At 38.5% G+C, this 22,905-nt stretch overlaps 1 protein-coding gene across 1 annotated transcript in view; it reads right to left on the reverse strand.

The window, feature by feature from the left end:
* Positions 1 to 21,464, reverse strand: part of KCTD8 (potassium channel tetramerization domain containing 8) — a 264,133-nt gene extending 242,669 nt beyond the window's left edge. The window contains exon 1 of the mRNA XM_074275756.1: positions 20,252 to 21,464. Within this exon, the coding sequence (XP_074131857.1) occupies positions 20,252 to 21,206 (955 nt within the window). The 5' untranslated portion in view covers positions 21,207 to 21,464. The remainder of the gene's footprint in view (positions 1 to 20,251) is intronic.
* Positions 21,465 to 22,905: the final 1,441 nt, after the last annotated feature.

Raw genomic sequence — 22,905 nt, forward strand, 5'->3', positions numbered from 1 at the left:
CCCACTATAATTTAACAGGCCAAAGAATCAGCTATAGAATAATAATGGATTTTGGTAGGCAGCCCAACTCACTTAGGGACTGTTGACAGAACTGTCGCTGTTTATCATCACATGCAGGCTTTGATGTTCTGTATACTTTTTCAACATAATGGACCAGAATGATTTCAGCTGTACAGTACAACACGACCCTAAAACAACAGCCCAATTCTAAAAGAAGGGAAAAAGCTGTTGGTGATATGGAAACTGACTAATGTCTAGGCAATATCATCTGATACTCTTGACTGTCGTATTGAGCATGGCAATGTCCCCAGCAACTTTATTTTCTTACTAAAAGAAAATTATGGTTTGTTGCTACCAGCTAAATTTACAATCTACCTTTCATCCAACACCTGATAAGTATCATTTCATTTATTTTCAGATAGGAAATGGAGAAATAATATATATTTTTTAAAAAACTGGAATAATTATATAAAAACAACAGCTAAAAAGTAACTAAGGTGAAAAAGGAAAACCCAGGCTTCTTCATTTCCTCTCTCCTGATAGTTTCAATAAGTTTCACCCTCCTTTTAATGTAACCATTATTATAACTGCATTTGTATTTTAAAATGAATTTCTTTAACAGAGATGTACATATATATATATATATGTATGTATATGCACATATATGTATATATGCAAAAATATATACAGATGTAATCTATACATACCCATCTATATTATACATACACACATGTATGTTATGTGTATATATAATATATATATATATATGTCTCACCAACTGCAGTTTTATACAATTTGTTCTCAATGTTTTTTCTATCTTAAATCTTTTGCCACCTTCTCAATGATACCCTAAAAAAATGAGAAGCATTGACAATGATGAGACTGATTATTACCTTTCTCATTTCTCTTATGCACACAAACTCCTCATTAGTATAAATGAATGCAATAAAGAAAGTACACATCCTTGGATGTAATATCTTTGCAGAAATGAGATGTGTAAGGACATGAACAACCTACAAATATCCTGAAAGTTATAAAAGTTACCTTCATTCAAATGTTCTCCCCAAATCAGAGGTGGGAATGCATTTGAAATTTGTTTCCTTTTCAAACACTTCTCAGATTGGCTGCAAAACAGAGAGTTTGAAACTACTGCATATGATTTAGCTGAAGCAAATCATTACCACTTTTCCCTAGGCTCTGATGGTCATACCACAAGAGGTAAGTAAATGTGTTTTACAGCTCTTTTTCAGCATTACAAAATACAAGATATTATTGAGCATCACAGTATGAATACTAAATAGCAGAATATAATTATGATAAACTTGGCTCAGTAGTGGCAGCTACATAATAAAACAGACTGAAATAAATAAGTTCGTTTTATAATCTAGACATGCTGACACAAAGAAAAAATTGAAATGGTATAGTGATTGTTAGTTGCTTAAAAAAAAAATCAGTGCAGGAAAAGAAATGCAAATGAAGGTGATTATACCTATAGCCTTGATTTGGGACTCATATTTACTTTGGGTTTCCACGACTAATGTAAAAATGAATTTTGACAAGGTTGTAAATCACCTTGTTTCAAAACCAATACTGATTTAAACCACTTACAACAAAGCATTTCAAGATGACCTATCATCCCAGACCCACCTGGTCGAAATGATCAGAAGAGCCTTGTGGCTATTTCAAATTTAAATTTAATCTTTCCTATTCAGGATTTGGTCCATGGAGCCAGAAGTGTGAATTTTAACTTGGCTTCAAGATGCCTGCCTCCTGAAGACAAGGTAAAGTCTAAAAGTAATTAGGAAGGCAAAATTATCACGATTTAGGGGTTTACCTTGTATTTCTTCCAGACTGCCAAATTCCTACTTCTAAAATCAGTATCATTTCCCTCCCTCGGGGATAGAATCAAGAATAACTTAGGAAAGTAAGGGAGATCATTAGTTTTTGCTGCACTGAAGTTCTCTAAGTGGTTATTTTTAGCTAAGGGTCAAGCACAAAAGCACATAAAATATAATGTGTTGTTATTTACTGTCAGAGATGGTACTACTGAATGACTACACTGATTCACTGATGACTATAATGAATACTCTGGGGTTAGTTGTAGATACCCATAATCCTTCCTTCTGGGAGAGACCAAGCTGTTAGATCCCTTGAGCTTAGGAGTTCTGAGTTACAGTAACACTAAAGCCAAGAGGGTATCTACACTAAATCCCGCACGAGTGTGGAGAACCAGGATCAACAGAGATGTCAAGAGGCTGCCAAAGGAGAGAGAAGTCAAAAAAGAGAAAGTCAAAGCTTCTGTGCAGATTAGCAGAAAATCATCCCAGAAAAGATGGTGGGTCTTAGAATACTACTACTACTACTACTAGTAATAATAATAATAGATTTGTGCTTGCCCACGATTTCATAACAGTGTGATGAGTCCAACTTATTGTCAGTTTTGTTAGTATAAATAGACTGGAAAATAGTTAAAAATCAGACTTAAAACAGATTATTCAACATAATAAACACAAACAGGCTAACCATTCTACAATTTTGCTTTGTTTCTTGCTTTCTGAATATTTATCATTTTATATAACAGATGGGTGTGAGTACTAGGAGAAAGAAATAGTGTTTTGTGAAACCCAGAAAGATCTTCAACTAATCAGACAAAAGAAAGTCACTTAACACATGAAGTAGAAGAGCTACTTGGATAATAACTATTTCACTCCATTTCTTTCTTATGATATTACTTGAGAATGAACAGCTATTTTCTCCAGTTTGCAAATTATACAACCAAGCAAAATTAGCTGTTCAAGGTTGGGACAAATTTCATTGATCCTCTGTGTTCAGGACAAAGTCTTTAAATTAAGCAAAGCCTCTATCTATTGTAGGGGCATCCAGGTGGGGTTATATGATTAGAAATCCATATGTGAGCAAATAGAAAGCATTTAGCTATAATTAATTGTATTCAACTTTAGTTAAACTTTCTAATTGATCAAAGCCTGCTAGCATGACATCTTGTGGCAGTGGTTGGGATGGGCAGGTGGTTAAGCCCTACTGGACAACTGGTTAATGAATGCCAATCGATATTTTTTTCTTCAGGATAAAAATCTGTTTCAACACATGGGACCCATGGGATACATGTTCCAAGCCCAGAAAAGTTTGCTTACTGCTTATATACAAAAGTAAAAGATCATTGAAAACTTGTGATATTTTCTCTCCAATACAATGTACGTTCTTCAAGTTTAGGGCCATTTCATTCTTGTCTTTGCATTTTTTAATACCCTTCACATAGTAAGTGCAAAATCAATTGCATGCATAGCCAATACTAAAGACAAAATTAAATGTCTAAGACTTGTCAAGTGAGTCTCTCTGTCCCTTCATCTGTGTGTGTGTGTGTGTGTGTGTGTGTGTGTTTTTACAACAGGAAAAGAAATTATTTATTCTGGTGTCTTTGACTGCCTTCCCAATAAAAGGATCTTGGTTGCTGCATGAGACAAGCCTGGTATCCCTTGGCCAAATTCCTAGGCAATATCTGTAAATAGAGAAAGACAGACTCTAAGGTCTCCTCCAGCTTTATGATTCTATACTACAGAATAACTATAAAGGACTACTCTTAAATTGTTCAAATTGGCAATTTGCCTTCTGGTAGGGCCAAGAAATTATGCTCTTACCAAAATTACCCCTTAATTCTCCCTCCTCATCCATTTCCACTACTAAAAATGATATTCTGGAAAGAATATTCTATGTCTCTCTATTTTGTATTCAAATTCTGATTCTATTTGCTTATTTATTGGTCATGTGATCTTGAACACATCACTTTGCCTTTCAAACTTCATTTGGCCATTAGGAAAATGAAAGGATTAAATTAGATAAGAGGTCCTTAATCTTTTATAGTGGCCTAATCTCCTCAGCAATCTGGTAAAACTTAGGGAGTCTCTCTGCAAATAATATTTTTCATTGTATAAAATAAGATATATGGACTTACAAAGTGTCAAATATGTCAAAATATAGTTTCAAAAATATCTTAAAACTCAGGTTAAGATGACTGCCAAAGTTCCTTTCAAGCTGAAGCTTCTCTGATTCTAACAATGAGACAACATCCCTGAGTTATAATAGAAACTGACTTCTACAACCTTTCATTCTTCAGTCAGTGAGCAAAATTAAAGTAATGCAGTCTTAATGGGTAAATCATTCCTGAATTAGGAACACATACAGCCACCCTAGAATGTTTCACCTTCTTTGAGTCTCCTTTTGCCTGTGTAGCACCAGGCAAAAGCTCCAGAACACCAAAGAGTAAGTATTCTGTGTTCAATGAGGAACATAGTTCTTAAGTTGCAAAGCCAGGGAAAGATAGGATTTTAGGTAATTATCAGATCTAATCCCCTCATTTTTTAGATGAAGAATTTAGATGAAGTTGTAAAGAAACTTGTTCACCATTACATGGCTAGCAAATGTAAGATCTAAGACTCAGACCTTCAAAAACCTATTGGCTTTCCACTACATCATGTTGTCTCTCTTAAAAAGATTACTGGGTCTACCTTTTGTCACAGCACTATATTCTAGGCATATATCCAAAAGAGAGGGGGGAAAAACATTTATAGCAGTGTTTTGTAGAGGCAAAGAGCAGGAAATGAAGAAAGGGAATACCCATCATTTGAGGAATGGTTGAACAAATGACTATATAGCAATGTAATTGAATGCTATTGTGCCAAAAGAAATGCTGAAGTAGATGGTTTCAGTACAATCTAGGAGGGCTACGATTTGAAACAAAACAGAAAATACCAAGAGAGTATATGGTTCAGAGCAAGTATTGATGTGCACAGATGGTAGAAGTTCCCTCATTGGGAGTTCCCTATATCAATGTAATCCCATAGATTAATTGTTGAAGCAGCTTTTATTCTTCTTTTATCACATACACACAAAAATGCACACATACACCCACACAAGTACGCATGCGCGCACACACACACACACACACACACACACAATTCTTAGGTAAGACTTCTATAAAAGTGAACCTTTCTAGTTTATTAGTGTGTGCATTTATGCATATGTATAGCTACACATATATATATATATATATATATATATATATATATATATATATAAACAGACATGTATATAAATGCAGAAGTAAACATATGTGTATATATGTATGTGTATATACATGCATATGCAAGCAAACAAGAATGATTCACCTTTATAGAAGTCTTACCTAAGAAAGAATTCCTTAATAAGAGAAATTTGTAAAAACAAAACAAAATAAAAAACCTCTCTTAGTGACTCTTTAAATAAGCAACCATGGACAGAAATTTCCACTAATGGCTCTTAAGTCAAATATGATTATGGAATTGAATTAGATACCTCTTAAGTTTGTATCAGTAAACCCAGAGACGGTCAAGGTGAAGCAGTCAAATAGAAGCCAATAGCAAGAAATATATACACATATACATACTGCATATAGATTACGTAATACATATTTCACAGTCTCACATCCAGATTTCCTATCACATGCTGAGCAGCCCTCCCATGATAGAGGAACAGAAAACTTGTGATGATCCTTCCAGAGGAGTCTAATCTCTAGGTGACAAATATTGTTGATTTGAGAGCACCTCACTTTATTTATCTCTTTATTCCTACTATTCCCAAATTCTATTGGATGATTTCTCATATGACAACTTTGAGTCAATTTATTGGCTAAAATAACATCTCATTCACTGCATAGCCTGGAATTAAAAATCCTGGGACTAAGCCTGGCTTTGTTTCTGGCAAATCTCTCACCACATTGTTTACTCTCTTGCCTCCCTTTGTGACACTTCTTCTTGAACCCCTTCATTTTATGTATGTGGAAATAGATCCAGAAATACTGAGTGACTTGTATAATGTCCCTTAACTATTTCTAAGTTAATCTCTTCAGACTACAGTACTTACCTTGAAACTACTGCACAAATATGACAACTAAAAGAAAAAGATCATCAGTTATCCAAGAAATAAAAAGAAACTAGCTTTTTTTTGCCTTTTTATATATGTATAACATGAAGAGTTCTCAAACACACAAAAGTACTAATTTTACAAAATTGCATTCAAGGGCTAAGTGATGACAAATTAGTTTAAATAAATGTGTGATGGTGTAAATGGAGAGAGAATTATTTAATTAGGTTATTGCATTATGTGTGAAACAAGTTTTATACAGTAAATTTAAATATATTAAATGTTTTATATATTTATGTAATATATATAACATATACATATCTTTGACATATATACATGTGTCTGTTTTTCATATGTATGTATGTGTGTATACATATGTATGTGTATACATACACACTTTTTTTTTCCTATCTCATATAACCTCAGAGCTTCAAATTTGGAAAGGTACATAGTAGTCACCTTGTTGATATCTAAGTTTTGTAATCTCTTGGTAATAAGTAAGCATATTGCCATTGTTTGAAATTTTCCAATAAGAAAGAAACTTCTCTGTCATTCCATAGTCCTTTATATTTTTAGGTCATTTTCATTTTTTTGAAAATATTTTTTGCTGTTCCTGAGACTTAGCATCAATTTGGTGTTTGAAAGTTGAATCCCATTTCTCTTCATTTTGTCTTTTGGGGTTACAGAAAATTGTCATTTCCCTTCTAGATGATAATTCTTCAAACCCCTAGAGTTCCTGCACTCTCTCTTTTACTGTATTATAGTTAATCGATGAGGTTATTAATTTCCTTTACATGTGATTTATTTCATTATTAGAATGCAAGCAATTTAAAGGTAGGAGCTGTCATTCTTATATTTGAATTTCCAGTGTGAAATACAATGGCTGGCATATAATATATGCTTAATAAATTATTGATTTCTGAATTAGCCATTATAAACAGTCAGACCAACTCATGAAAGCAAATATAAAAATCAACAAAAGGCAAACACATTTAAATGTTTTTCAAATCATTCATCACATTTATTCAATCCAAACCAAGAAACATTTTTAAAATTTTGCCTACTATGTGCCAGGCATTGTGCTAAGGACTAAGGATACAATGGATAAAAAGAAACATGGTTCCTGCTTTAAAGGAGCTTACAATCTAAAGGAAGAGACTACACACTTTAAAAAAAAAGGCAGAAAAGTATACTAGGCGATACATGGGAAAAAATAGTTTTCCTCCTCCAAAATCAGAGGAGGCAGGTGGTATCTACAAAGATTTGAATTAGTAGCATGGCGATATTTGTTGGGGGGGGGGGGAAATCAAGAAGAAAACCACAACAGGTCCTACTTTTAAGTGGTTCCTATTTTGAATCATCTATAACCTACCAAATTTTAATTCTCAGCTCCAATAAGAAACCAGAAAAACCAGAATATTGGCTCAGCCTTACAACAGCAAAATTATCTAGTTTCACTAGTTTTGGTTTCAATAGGATTGCTTGATCAAGCAACACACACACACACACACACACACACACACACACACACACACACACCTTTTCTCTCTCTTCCTCTGTTTCTCCCTCTCAGTCTGGCTTAATCTAGCCACAATGTTATTAACCATCTTAGTTCAATTACAGACCATTTTAGCAAATACACAGCAGAATTCCAGTAGTTATGGAGCCATAAACATGTTTAAAATATCATTGAGTGTTTCCTTGATCCACAAATCCATATCCTCTGAATGCATCAAGTTCTACATATTGAACTACACTGAACTTTCAGAGCTTCTGGGGGAAAAACAAACAAACCAAGCCAACACATCCAGTTAGTTTGTTTGCACCCTTTTAAAATTTATCTCACTAATTGAAGAGCTCATTGACATCAGCCAATACTGAAGACAAACTAGTCACCACTTATAATTCACAAAATTGATTTCCACCTAGTACTGCCTTCCTTATTTGAGTGACATTGCAGAAGTTGTATATTTTCTTTGTCCATTCTTTTATTTACAATAAAAATAAATATATCCCCAAACAGGAGTGAGTACATTAGATAAGTTGAAATTTAAGCCTCACTTTAACCTGTTCAAACTGGTCAATATTACAAATTTCCAGAAAGTGCTGAACTACAAGAATGCTCAGGGCTGTTGTTTATTTTATTTTATTTTTTTAATTTTCATTAAAAAGCCACATTCTGTGCAAATGAACTGATGAATTCATTACTTTTTTTTTTTTTTTTCTTGCTGAGGCAACTGGGGTTAAGTGACATGCCCACAGTCACACAGATAGGAAATGTTAAGTAATCGGAAGTCTCTGGACTTCAGGGCTGGTGCTCTATCCACTCTATTTTTTAAACAAATAAGCATGTCTATAAATATTTGGAAATTTGCCCAACTTAGAAAATAGTCCAGATGGTTTTCTATGACCTTTTAGCATTCCACAGGTGGAGAATATCTCACCCATGGACCATATAAAACAGGGGATATCCTTTGTTTGGCCCTGCCAAGGCAACTAATGCACTGAAAGATAGGTACAATAAGTTCCCACTGCTTGAGTTTTTCAGTTGATAGTTTTGTATAACCCTCAAAAGTATAAATATCCAAATAGCCCTTGGCAGAAAAAAAGTTCTCCACCCCCACTTTAGACAAATTTCCAAATATTGATTGTTTAATATATGTGATATCTTATATTTATTTTTCTAGTGATACAATGAGAAAAAAACAAAATAATTACTAACTATTGTTACTTATGGCAAAATAAAATGCATTTTATGTACTTTTTATCCAAAATATAAGAATCTGTTAAAGATGGCAAAATATCTAAGTAAATTGAAAGTTATATAATAAAGTCCAACAGTAATTTATTTCCATTCTTATTTTGCATATTACTGCAAATTATTATTGCAAATAATTTACTTTTCTCTTTTAGTTTTTATGTTCAATAAGAGTTCGATAATCATAAAGAATTCCAGAGCTAAGAATTAAATGCTAGCATTCTAATGCACAAAGGAAACAGGTCCAGTATCAATAAAGGTTTGAAGTTCTATCCCTTCCTTCAATCTAATTGCAAGTTCTACTCTTGCTTGACCATGTCCACCTACAAACTAAGAGAAAAGAGACTAAAAGATCCAATGGGATTGTAATAAAGGCAAAGGAGCAGATTCTCTAAAGTAGAACTTCTATATGGAACATGGTGGTGTCTTTAAAAGCATAGATACTAATCTATATTTTATATAAAAATAAAATAAAAATAGTCTATATACAATTGGATACTAGTCTATATTTTTAAATTCCATTTTCTTACATAGCAGCAATGTTTTTGCATATAGAAACATGTTATCTTATTTTCTCTCTGCTTTATTGCTAGGGATATTTGCATGAAAATGGGACCTTTGCTTCTTAAAGGTTCATCTGTTGTTCTGATTATTCCCCTACTGGCTGCTAAGCCAATTGCTCATTTGGCTGCTGGAGAAATGATGACAAAATTTAACAAATGAATTCAGTTAAAAAAAAAAGAATTAAAGAAACTTTACAAAAAGGATTAAAAGCAAAAATTATATTTTTATTTAGACATAATCATAAAATGTCCCCAAAGGGCATTCAGGATTTCATCATGTTGAAGGAACTCCCTTCTCCAATTTTTCTGACTTAGTAGATGAGTGCTGGAAATGCATGAAGCCAAAGGTGGTAAAGGCAAATGTCAAAAATCAGATTTGGACCCAAGTCAAGACAACTGCAAGTCAATCTCTCATTCTATCCACTATGCCAAGTTGCCTCTCCATGAAATGATTGGACAGTTCAATCTGGTTTTACTATTCCTAAGTGGAACATAACTAATAAGGTATTTTTAAACTATCCATATAGTTTTCATTAAACTCATACACACACACAAAATGTTAAGAGGGTAAACAGTCATTTGAGCTCTTCTAACTACAAATCTCAGTTATATTTCATGAAATACATCAAGGTGAATTTGAAACAGAGGAAATACCCACTAAAGCAAGTGAGGTTTTGTATATTAGTTTGGTGGTAGCATAAATGTGTAACATGCCCTTCTGGCAGTTACAATTACTAGTCTGTCCTAGGCCCAACAAGAGTACCTTTGACCACTGACCTTTGCAGTGTCAACTCTACCTGGCTAGCCTCTTCTGAGGCCTTCAAAGGTCTCTGGCCATGATTTCTTGAATCTATAGTTTAATAACCAGTAGCGCGCTCAAGAACAGCCACATGTAATCTTAAAAGCTTTTTTTATACCTATTCACATAATTCCCTGACTTAATGCCCTGACTTGTTAACTCCCTAGTGAATACCTGGTCTGAAGACCCACATGTTCACTACCAAACTCCTTACCTCTCTGGGCTATCCATCAGCTTGGCTTGGCTACCCCAGGCTAGGGAGCCAGGTTAAAGAGAGCGATTGCTGTCTTCAGTGGGCACACACACAGCCAACCAGCAAGAGAGCCGTCAGCCATTACGAAGCTATCTCAATATGGCCAGGATCCCACCCACAGGGCAGTCCTATATCCATACAGATTACTTCTGGACCACTCAATCTCCTGTTGCTCTGTGGCTGCCCATTTAAAGGACCCTTACATAAAAGTATCAACATAAAAATAAAGTAAGGGAAGAAGTCATTCTAAACTTACAATTCAACTCATGAGGACATTTGCCCTATGTTTTACACAACTAACCAATGTCTTAGAATAAGAGAAAAATAAATGAATGGCATGGTAATAATAATGGCAGTTAGATATTGATGAATCCATGAGCAAATATTTGTTAAAGACCAACTTTATGCCATATACTGGGCTGAAGGTAGAATGACAAAAGAAAAAGAGATTAAAGCATTCTATAAGGGAAGAAAAGGTAAATATATGCAGTGGATGTATGTACCAAAAGAAAAAAGACACAGGTAACTTTGCCAGGTCAGGCAAACATTTCCAGCTGAGGCAACAAGTGGACTTGGAAAAAGGAGTCTATGCCAAATCTCAAAAGAAACCAATGACTTAAAGTCATGGCAGTAAAAGGGAAATGCATTCTAATGGGAGAAACAGCCAGTGCAAAAATTGAAGTGTGGTAAGGGAAACTGCAAGAAACCCTGACTTAGAATGGTGTCTATAGATAAATATATGGAGAAAATTTTATGTGATGAGACTGAAAAGTAGTATGTGGTCAGGTTGTAAAAAGTCTTAAATGTCAAAAAAAAAATTTATTTTATTCTAAACATTATAAGACCCCTTTGGAATTTATTGAATTGGGGCAAGACACATGGATAGACCCATATTTTATCGTTTTATGAAAGCTCTGTGGAAGATTGATGAGACAGAGAAAAAACTAAAAAAACATTTGTTGCAGTTCAGATAGGAGATGGCAAGAGCCTAAACTAAGGTTGTACTGTCTTAGTGGAGAAAAGGTTATCTAGAGTGCCCCTAACATCTTAGTACAGCTTTTAGGACTTCAGAAGTATTGAAAGATTTTTTTTAATATAAATTGAACTCAATTTCTGAATTTTACAAGAACTTTCATAACATGCTGTTCAGTGACTAAAAGCATCATATTTGTACATTTGTACTTAGGACAAAGAAAGAATAAAGTTTGAAACATGCAATACAATTTTGACATAAATCCACAAGAAAGGTCAAGTAGAGATCAGGTGATGAAGCTAGACAAACAACAGGGCCTATGGTATCAATCCACAAGTCTGAGAAAGGGATATCCAGGAATTGTCACAACATGACATGTGTAACAAAGAGCCCTGACTTACTAAAAATACAATTTTAAATTTATTTTTCAAAATTCACAAAACTAAACAAATATGAGAAACTTTCAAGTGTTTTTTTTTTTCTAAATTTGTAGCAGTTAAACGTTATTAAAGCTTAAAACTGTACCAAGACTTTGAGACATGTTGAAAATACAAAAGAAATTACAAGATTTGGCTACATCCAGTTGTTCTGATCTGTTCTGGAGGAGAAAGTGAAGCTGGTGACTTTGTACAACCTTCTCTCCCTTCCATCCAATTCACTTTTATGTCCCTGATATCACCGCCCTAATATCATGGTCCTCTTGAAGAACAATAAGACAGGGGTAACTGATCGGATGTGTATGCTCAAGGAAAATGAGTAGACTAAAGAATTAGAAGATTATGAGTTTCATAGAGCTGTGTACATGTTGAAATCTAGCCAAAAGACAGGAATTGGGGTGGATAAAACCATGGACAAAACACAAAACTCAGAGAGAAAGGAGTATGTTCTGAAAGCTAGTAAATAAATGTGACCATAATATGGACTGGGTGCTTGAATACAGTGAATCTCAAACAAGGAGAAATTTCTGAAAGATGGGGAGAAGTGTCTAGAAATGGTGATAGGAATCAAAGAATTACATACTATGAGACAGAGGAAGAAAACAACTGAAACAGATTGCCAAGGATAGTGTCATTCAGGGGGAGCTGAGTCTTTGGCAATATAGAAAATAAAGGGAATAAATGTGAGAGAAAGACCTCAAAAATGAAGGGGAGTTTGGTGAATTATGAAACAAGAATTCTGGATTGGCATATCTAGAAGGGAACATTTAGGGGGGAAAGGGGATAAGAATAGACGTGGAGATGAGGAGGGAGAGGAATTATTCTTATGCCATCAATGATTTTATATCATCACTATGGAAGGAATAAATTTTCTAATCAGAACAGAGTAAATCTAGACACACTCTTATTTTCCTTACAATAGACCCATGGGGCAGATAGTAAATGTATATTATTATTCCCATTTCACAGATCAGGAAACAAGAAACCAAGAGATGGAGTGATATGTTCATGTCTTCATAAAGGTAAATTTTCTACCTTGGTTTCTATACTTCTTCCATAGTCAATCAATAAATATTCATTAATCACCTACAATATCCCAAGACATGTGCTAAGGATATAAAGAAAGGTAAAAGATGGTCTCTGCTCAAGGAGTTTACAGTCTATTGGTGGAGACAACGTGCAAGCAACTGTGAACAAATAAGAAATGTATCAAATAAATTTGGAATAAAAATTTGGAGAGATTTAGAAAGGCTTCCTGCAGAAACCAATACTACTCTTTTCTTTAAAACCTTTGATTATATAAAATCAAAACTATTATAATAGCCATTAGGAAAGAACGTGTGCATTCTAACACATGACTTCATACTGTGCACTGGGGATATTTTATAGTGCTTTACAGTTGATAAAGCTCCTCCACAAAGTATGCATCCAAAAATGATATAATTCTATGAAGTGCAGAGAGAGTAATAATAGCCCATTTTACAAAAGAGGAAATTGGAAATTATATTAAATGCTTTGTCTAATGTCACATAGCTAGTATAAGGGGAAGATTGAGAACTGATCTCTTACCATCAAGACCAGCATCCTTCCTATTACATACAACTACCTCTGTATATAAGTGTTCTTTTCCAAGGAAGTATGTGTGTGTGTGTGTGTGTGTGTGTATGTGTGTGTGTGTGTGTGTACACCCTAACCTGACCTACCATATAGACATTCCAAAGTGAAACAACATCACAGTATTTTAAAATAAATCACTGATTTTCCACTTGAGAAGTAACTATCTATTTTCTACATAAGTGATGTGGAAATTCTCTCCTACAACTTTATGTTTCATCTCCACAGTGCACCACAAGGACTGAATAAAGTAATGAGCTAAGATTAAGAATGGATAGCAAAGTGACCGTGTAGGCAAATGAAGCTGGTATTAAATGTTTAATAGCCTGCATACAACCTTGAGCACTAGAATCCAATGACTTGGATACAGGCACTTAAAGGGAAATTAATCTGGCTTGGCATTTATCAGGAAACATTGCCAAAGGCCCAAATTCTGTTTCCTAATAGAGAATACTAAATGACTTATTGACTCTAATATCTGACTGAGGCTCTGTAGAAGTCCAGTCAGAGAAACCAACTGAAACACCCCTGGCAAACCTGGGAGGGAATTGAACTTCGAGTCAAATCCAAGGTCTAGAGGAAGAACATGCTCTTTAATCAGTTATTTCAAAATGTTAAAAATGTAGTAGGTGATCATTTAAATGGAATAATTCAAAATTTAGATTCACCAGTAAAGTTATTTTAAAACTTCACAAAGGAAAAAATATGGACAAGAAAAAGCTTGCCATATCCTTATGTTATGGTGATCATTTGTGAAACATTCAATTCTTTGTTACCTTTGAGAGTCATCATTTAGAAAGGTAGGAAGGTGTGAAGAATGATGAATACTTAGTTTACAATCCCAGTTCTGATGACGACAAACTAATTAAACTCCCTCAACCATAGGTCTCTTAGTTTTTAAAATACAAATGAAAGTTATTTTTCTACCTACTTCTCAGGATTTCTGTAGACCTTAAAATATTTCATAAATATGAACCACTCCAACTATTCTCCCCTTTAAAAAGGTTTAGATTATTGTTCAATACTTATCTTCATTCCCTTAACCATGCTCCCCCAAAAAAATAAAGGAAGGAAAGGGCGAAAAGGAAAAACAGTATTGTGGAAATGCCATTAGATTTGAAGTCCGAGTGTCTGAGTTCAGAACCAGACTCCTCTACCAGGACTAATTTAGGTAACGCACAATCTCTCTAAATCTTTGTTTCCTCATCTGTAAAGTGAGAAAGAAGGGCTAGATGAAAGATTTTCTTCTATTTCTCAATTCAATGCTCCCGTTTCAAACTACTACATTTCCCTGGAAACTACATGTTTACAGGAATTTGTTTATTTTTTTTATATTCACTACTTGAATGCTGAATGAATGGGACATCAACAAGTCAATTAGCATTTATCTACCATCTATTCTATCATATAGCAGGCGCCATGCTAAGCACTAGCAATACAAATAAAGTCATGGGATAGTGCTTGTTCTTAAGGAACGCACAGCCTAATGGGGACACAAACTGAAAACAACTTTCTATAAACATGATAGAAACAGGAAAATAAGTGTTTCTTGTGCAGATATAGCTATACCTATGTATGTAGGTACAAAATATGTGGATAAGAATATATTTACATATAGTATATAAGTACCTATAACATATTATATATATATATATATATATATACACATATGCAAAACTAGTATATATAACTTAATGCACTGCACATGCTAATATATGTGTGTACACACATATATTATGTTATATACTAGTGTTTATATATGTTTGTGTGTGTACATATATATGTATGTATATACATATATATATTACAAGATATTCTATAAATACCCTATATGTTATATATGTGGTATATATGGTACATAAATTACATATACTATATACTAGTTATATACATTATATATTAGGATATATATATATATATACACACTAATATATACTATAGGTGATATAGACTAAGATACTATATAGTATATAGAGAATATGTATTTATATTATATACAGTTATATACTATAATAGTGAAGGGGGTATATATATAGTTTGGATTATTTTTGTTCTGAAATACTCAAAAAGTAGGGAGGGAGAAGCTAAGTCTTGAAGGAAGCTAGAGAAGCTAGGTGGCAGATGTGAAGAGGGAGAGCATTGCAGTGATACAGAGTAATTCTAGTAATATATGATGGGAGAAAGTCAAAGCAAATATATATATCACATTCCAAGAATTAAAATTGTAAATTAACCCCCAAAACAATGACAAAACACAAGGCATGAGTGTGTTGTAACATTCCCAACACTTATTTGAAAACAAAGAAATGATATGTCAGTTTCCATATCTAATCAACTTTAATGCTATAAATTCTCCCAAATGCACAAGCTATCACCCTCTTTTAGCCCATGATCACTTCAACTGACCCAGTTATTGCAATGGCCTTCTAAAGGATCTCTTTGCCTCAAATATCTCTCTTTTTCTAGTCCGTCCTCCATCCAGCTGCTACTGGTTGTTCTAAAACATGAGCATGATTATGTCACTCTCTTAATCAATAAGCTCCAATGGCTCTCTATTACCCCTAGGGTCAAATAAAAACTGCCTTTGTTTGGCATTAAAAAAAAAGTCTTCAGAATTTGACTAACTCACCTTACCAGACTGTCATACATGAATCCCCTTCAATAACTCTACAGAATAACCACAATGGCCTTCTTATTCAACTTCCAATATGACACTGTCTCCTATCTCTGTTTTTGTACAAGGCATTCCCTATATGTCTTGCACTCTCTTACCTCTTAAAACTACATCTTTCCTTAAAAGGTCTGATGAGTTTATTTTCCCCATATAGTCTTTCCTGATCCACTCTCCTAGACACTGGTACCTTTACCCCCTCTTTCCCCAAAATATTTATAGTTATTTTAAACATATATGCAAATATATAATCAGTCTCCTTATATTTCTCAATTCAATGCCCCTAATTCAAGCTACATTTCCAACTGAATTAAATGTTTAATGTACTTTAATTTTTCACATGGATACACACATATGCATGTTGTCTTCCAAGTAAAATTAAGTTCTTTGATGCAAGAATTGTTTTAATTTTGACTTTGTATCCCTAGCATAATTCCTGGATGAATGAGAAAGCACATATTAAGTGCTTACTCTGTGTAAAGTACCGTGTCAAGTGTGACATTCTAGTAAAAAAAAAAAAAAGAGACAACCCTTGCTTTCAAGGAGCTCTTATTCCAATAGAGAGGTAGGACCTATATAGGAGTTCCACTTCAGGATATAAGGAAAGACCTGGTAGACCTGAACAGCAGAAGTCAGCAGGGAGAGAAATAGCACTTCATCTTTTTTAGCATTATCACCATTGTTTTTTAAAATACCCATTTTTGATATTGTTCCATTTGATAATGCCAAAGTCTCTGATGGAAAGAAGATTCTTTGCTGAGTCTTCAGCAACTTTGACTGTAAAGGGAGCAGAAGCTGCCAAGCAAATAGTAGGTGCTTAATAATTGCTTATTTGTTGGTTAAGTGAAATCATCACTTATATAATCAGGAAAGGAAACTTAATCATGTAGTATTGGCAAAGTTTTTAAAAATGTCCAGATACTGTAGTGGCATAGATGAAATATTAAAACTACTCCAATGTGGTAGACAGATATTTTCTGGAAGATTTATCAGAAGGGACAAGATTCTTACAGGATTTAAAGCTGGATTCAGATCTGCACCACTGGAGGGAGTACTCAAACAATGAACTCACAAAACAATGAGATAACAAATCCCTTGGATCAGTCAATGAGTCCTTATTAATTGCTTACTATTTCCTCAGACACTGTGCTAGGTAAGCATTGGACAAATAAATACAAAAGTCTCCTTGCCCCACTGAGCCTATGTTTCCCTAAAGTGTTGAAATATAAAGTTAAGATAACCAAAGAAGAAGATTTAATTATATATTTCTATGTCAGGTTTAAACTTTGCATGAATAAATCATCAAAGCCTTTTACTTTTAAAAATATCTTGAATGTTAATTTTTAAATTATGGGCACAATAAAATCTTGAATTGTCATTTATAACGTAAACATTTGGCTTCTGAGCACTTCTATCTTCTGAGATACTTAAAGATAAACATTCTATCACAGCACATCCGACTTTCTTTGGAGATAATGAGGGGGTAGCATTAGTATGATTCTCTGGATTCCCAGAGTATTCTTTCATAGTTACCAGAGGATGTATTGCTGCATAATTAACGGGTGAAGTTTCAATGCCAGAAATAAGATATCCGAAAGAGACAGACAGCCAGCCAGAGAGAAAGACAGATAGACAGAAAGAGAAAGAGAGAGACAGACACAGAGACACAGAGACACAGAGAGACAGAGAGAGAGACAGAGAGACAGAGAGACAGAGAGACAGAGAGACAGAGAGAGAGAGAGAGAGAGAGAGAGACAGAGAGAGACAGAGAGAGAGACAGAGAGAGAGACAGAGAGAGAGACAGAGAGAGAGACAGAGAGAGAGAGACAGAGAGAGAGAGACAGAGAGAGAGAGACAGAGAGAGAGAGACAGAGAGAGAGACAGAGAGAGAGAGACAGAGAGAGAGACAGAGAGAGAGACAGAGAGAGAGAGAGACAGAGAGAGAGAGAGAGACAGAGAGAGACACACACACAAAGAGAGAGAGACACACAGAGAGAGAGAGAGACACAGAGAGAGAGAGACACACAGAGAGAGAGAGAGACAGAGAGAGAGAGAGACACAGAGAGAGAGAGAGAGAGAGAGACACAGAGAGAGAGAGAGACACAGAGAGAGAGAGAGACACAGAGAGAGACACAGAGAGAGACAGAGACAGAGACAGATCCAGGTAAAATATGGAAGTTCTAATACTTGCTCTCAATCATATTTTTTCTCCAACAGAAATAGAAAAACCACTCTAATTCTGCTCAAGCCCATTAAGATGTTCAAAATCATGTGAATGTAAATGATTAGGATTTAAAGACTTATTTCAGACTCTCAAAAAAGAAAGCTGGAAAAATTTTGCTAACAATATTTCATTTCTGTGCTGTGTGACAGAACACATCCCCATTTACAAGACAAAGGCAATCCAGAGAGGCTGGATTTTTGATGATTATCAATATTTAAGACCCAACAAAAACAATGGGTTGAGATAAATTGGGAAAAAATGTTAAACATGAACTTTTGAGCGACTATAACACTGAAGTCTTATTTTAGCTACCTTAAGGAAGTGTTTCTCTACACCTCTCCCCCCAAGAAATCTATTGAAAAATCTAGTCATGTCCATTTGTCTTTTTGATTTGGGGAAATGATTCCCTACATTATAAAGTTGACTGATTCCAGCTACCTTGTACTACAGAAACTTCTGACTAAAAATTACACTCTCACGAGTAAGATCCTAGTTCTATAGGTAGAAAGTGATTTCCTCAAAGAACTCTGTGAGGAGGACAAGTATTTTTAGACCCATTTTACAGATGAGACTCTGGAATTGTAAATCCCCCAAAGTTAAACCAGAAATTAACATTACTTGTCCAGGGTCCTTTTTCAAACGAGCTTACACGTCACAGGCACGAACCTCTCCATGCGTGAACAGTAAGTGAATGGCAAAATGCTCAGCCATGCTCATCAGAGCTTCAGAAGGCAGCCCTCAAAATCCCACTGGCAAGGTTTAGGGCCTCTGGCGGCTGTAAAAGAAAACTTTGCCCAGCCATGTTCCTATCATCTTCCCAGTTGGCTTTTCATTAGTTCCCATTGCTCTCGAGTCTTTCCCTCACTGCCCACTTGAAAATTACGTATTTGCGAGCTTGCGTATTTTAGGGATAACCTGAAATCCGCACATGGCCCCACCGTGGACAGAGCCACGGCAAGTTAACGGGCTCTCATCGAGCTTCTCTCGCTCCCTCCCTGTAGGGGAGAGAGGTCTTTGCATTTCCTTTGGAAAGGTGATTCATCACCTGGTATAAGATGCTTGCAAAAGCTCCCAGATGGCGAGCGTTTGCTTGGCGCTTAATCAAAGCAACAAGAAACTGCGGACAGAAGTGGGAAGCTCCTTGGTTCAGGGACCGAGGCTGCGTTCTTCCAGCAGCTGCTCTCGGCGGTATTTAAGATTAAATTCAACTCAGCTGCCCCCCTCTCTGCCCCCCCCTCGTCCACTCTGCTCCAGTCCTCCTCCCTGTCCGCTCAGCTCCAGTCCTCCTCCCCGCCCGCTATACAGAGCGTGAGAACAGAGCTGGCAAAACTGCTGGGGAAGCATTGGACTAGAGATGGCTCGGGGGGATCCGGGTGCCGAATTTGCAAGATGGTGAGCAGATTTTAACGGCCCCCGGATTCCCTTCCCGAGCTGGCTAGAGGCTACAAAGCAGCGAGCAGCCCCGAGTTGGTCCCCGACCCACCCTAGAAAGGCGACTCGGTACCCGACTTAATTGAGTAAGGAGATCTGTTTGACCCGGAGGTGTGTTCATGGCAGCTTGCCCTCATAAGGAAGTCGGGTCTGACCAGAGCCAACTAAGCCCACAATTCCAACCGACGTGAAACGCCCTCCCCTCCCCCCCACAACACCCACAACGCCCCGAGGTTACTGCTATTGCGGACGCAATTGGGAGAGGCGAAGGCTGGAAGGACTCCCCACGAGAGGAAGTCGCATCCCAAAAGTTAGGGAACTCGGGGTCCGAAAGGTCATTAACGGGGCGTTTTCATAAAGGGACCCAATTTCATCCCTAGAAACCAGGTGAATAGAGGACGTGGCTCACTTTGTGCTAGGTGGGAACACGTAACTCGCTTTCTCTCTGGAGGTAGAAGAGGTTAAAGGTTGCTAAAGGTAGAAAGAAGGCCACAGCGCCGCTAAAGGCTAACCCCAAACTCCGAGCTCGAGACCCGGCTCTCTTTCCCCTCCATCAAAGCCCGGGAGAGGGGTATGGGAGCGGCGGGGGGGCTGGGGAGGGGGAGAACTCACTGAAGAAGATGTACTCGGTGTAGCTGCTCCAGATCTTGTCGTCCCGGTACTGGTTGATGAAGGCTGCCGTGCCGGTGGAGTTACACGCCACCATGTGGAAGCCGGCCTCCGACAGCCGGTCGAACGCCTGTTCCAAGTAGGTGAACTTGAGATAGAAGCGGGACGTGTACTTTTCCGGGGGGCGGTCGGGGTCCCGGCTCTCGTTCAGAGTGTCCCCGAAGACCTCCTTGGCCAGCGCGATGCGGCCGCACACCATGATGCGCGCCACGCGGCGAAATTTGGCGTCCGCCTGGTTGTCCCGCACCGTGGTGTAGGAGCCCCGGTAGCCCAGCGTGAGGAAGCCCGAGCGCTTGTCCAGCAGGGAGCCGCTGCTGACGCCGCCGGGCCCGGGGGCGGCGGCCGAGGCGGCGCCCCGCAGCAGGAGCAGGTCGCCGCTGCCCTGGGACAGGTTGTCCTCCAGGTCGCTCTGGCAGCCCTCGTCGTTGAGCGAGCTCTGCTTGGTCACTTTGGGCGACAGCAGCTTGACCAGGTCGCCCAGCTGGAAGTACTCGGCCTCCCGCAGGAGCCGCTCCTTCTCCGGGAAGTGCTCGGGCAGGGAGAGCTGCTTGTCCCGCAGGTAATCCAGCACGTACCTGAAGAGAAAGCCGTCCCGGTCAATGAAGAAGCGCGCTCGGCTGTCCCTGGGCAGCTCCCCGCGGCGCCGGCCGCCGCCCCGGGGGCTGGGCGGCGAGAACATGCTGGCCAAAGTGCTGTCCGGGACGCTGAGCAGCGTCGAGTGCTTGGTCACGTAGACCTGGCCCCCCACGTTCAGCTCCACCACCTCGGGGAAGGGGGACGGGGCGCAGGGACCCGCGAAAGAGCCGGCGGCCGCCGCCGGGGAAGTGGAGGAGATCATGTCGCTGATGGGCAGGATGGTGCCGCCTCCGCTGCCCGTGTCCTTCAGAGCCATGGTCATGCCCCCGGCCGGCCGAGCGACCCCTGCCAGCAGCCCCTTTTCTCCGGCCCGCTCCCCTCTGCCGCCCACCGCCTCCGTCCTCCCGCCACCGTCACGCCCTCCGGTCGCCTGCTCGCGCCCGGGTGCCCCGACGCCCTCCGGCCGGCTGCGCTCTCCGCGGTTCAGTGCTCGGAGCGGCCGCGGCGGCGGCAGCGGTGGCCCTCGCTCTCCATCGGGGCGTCCGGGGCGGGAAGGGAGGCTAGTGCCGGTGCCTTTGCAGCGGCAGGGGGACTAACAGCCGCTCCTCCCGGGCTCTAGGGCTAAGTGTAAGACGCTCGCGCTGCTGCTCCGCTCGCAGCCGGGAGAGCAACAGTAAGTCGCCTCCCGGGCGGCCGGGAGAGGAGAGCGAGCGCGCGAGGCGAGCGCGAGGCGAGCCACAGGCAGCAGGACCGGCTCCGCTGCCCGGGGAAGCTGCACTGACGTCAAGCCCCGGATTGGGACTCTAGCCACAGCTGTCACTTAAAGAGATAGCCGCCAGACGCTGGCCGCCTGCGCCGTCGCCAGGGGGCGGGAGTTCCGAGGGGCAGCCCCCTAAGAACGAAAGCCGGGGCGGGGAGGGGGAGGAACGGGGGTCAGGAGTGCCCCGGGGAGGAACCAGCCCTCAATCCTAATCATCATCGTGGAAACTCTCTCTCTCTACTCTGCGATGATTTTGAGGGGTGGGAAAACGCACGTACTTCCCAAGCAGATACCACTCGAAATTTGGGGATGGAGTCCAGGGGCTCCCTCAATTCATCAACAAATTAAGAGAACCTGGCGGCTGGCAGGTGCTGGTTGTATGTAGTCGGTCCAGGCTTTAAAGGAAAACTCGTGTCTGCATCTCCTCTGCTTATTGTGGTGGGAAATTTAAAGACGGCCACATTTGATCTTGATTTCTGTGAGAACGGTCCGGATGTTTGTTCTTTGGAGCCAGAATCCCCCTTTGCCCTTTCACCTTCTCCTTCCTCACCTTAACGCCACCGTTCTAAAACAGAAGCACCTTCTTCCACTGTGTTTGTCTCTTAACCTTAGAGTAAGGGCACGAGTGAAAATTATATTGATTTTATCTCACCCTCTTTTCTCCCGGTACCTTATCCGAGGTGCAGCCTGCAACATCAGCACACCTTTGTGAAGAGGGATGGAATTACAGATGAGAAGCGTCTCTTCTGTAAATGTCACAAGCTTACATATTTATTCACCGTGGGCACATTTGGAGGCTTGCGAAGATAAAGAACCACGGGATTTATAGAATACTTAATGTGGGCTGAATTAATTCTTGAATGAAAAGTAATTATGATCCTGTGTAAATTGTGCTTTCAGCTATTGTTTATGCCACAGAAATGTTGATAGCAATTTTATATGAAGTCATTGACAGTTTTTTTTTTATCCTAAACATTATACAATAGGCTAAGATTTATGTTTCCCCAGTCACCAGATCTTTTATTCCCACATCTATCAGAGATATATTTCTCAATATCATCTCCTTGAGTCAACCAAAAGAAGCCTCAGATTTAATAGGATTTAATCTGACAGCATGCTCTGAAAGTCATGTTCATTTGATGGAAGGCTACTAGAAATGGTAAGTGACTTGTGGCCAAGTTAAGCAGGATCATTTAAGCTCAAGTAAGTTTTTTTTCCATCGTTGATGTCTTCCAAAAACATTGTAATTCATTAAGTGCAA

This window comes from Sminthopsis crassicaudata, chromosome 6 (genome assembly GCF_048593235.1).
Source record: "Sminthopsis crassicaudata isolate SCR6 chromosome 6, ASM4859323v1, whole genome shotgun sequence".
In the NCBI taxonomy this organism is placed as follows: domain Eukaryota; kingdom Metazoa; phylum Chordata; class Mammalia; order Dasyuromorphia; family Dasyuridae; genus Sminthopsis; species Sminthopsis crassicaudata.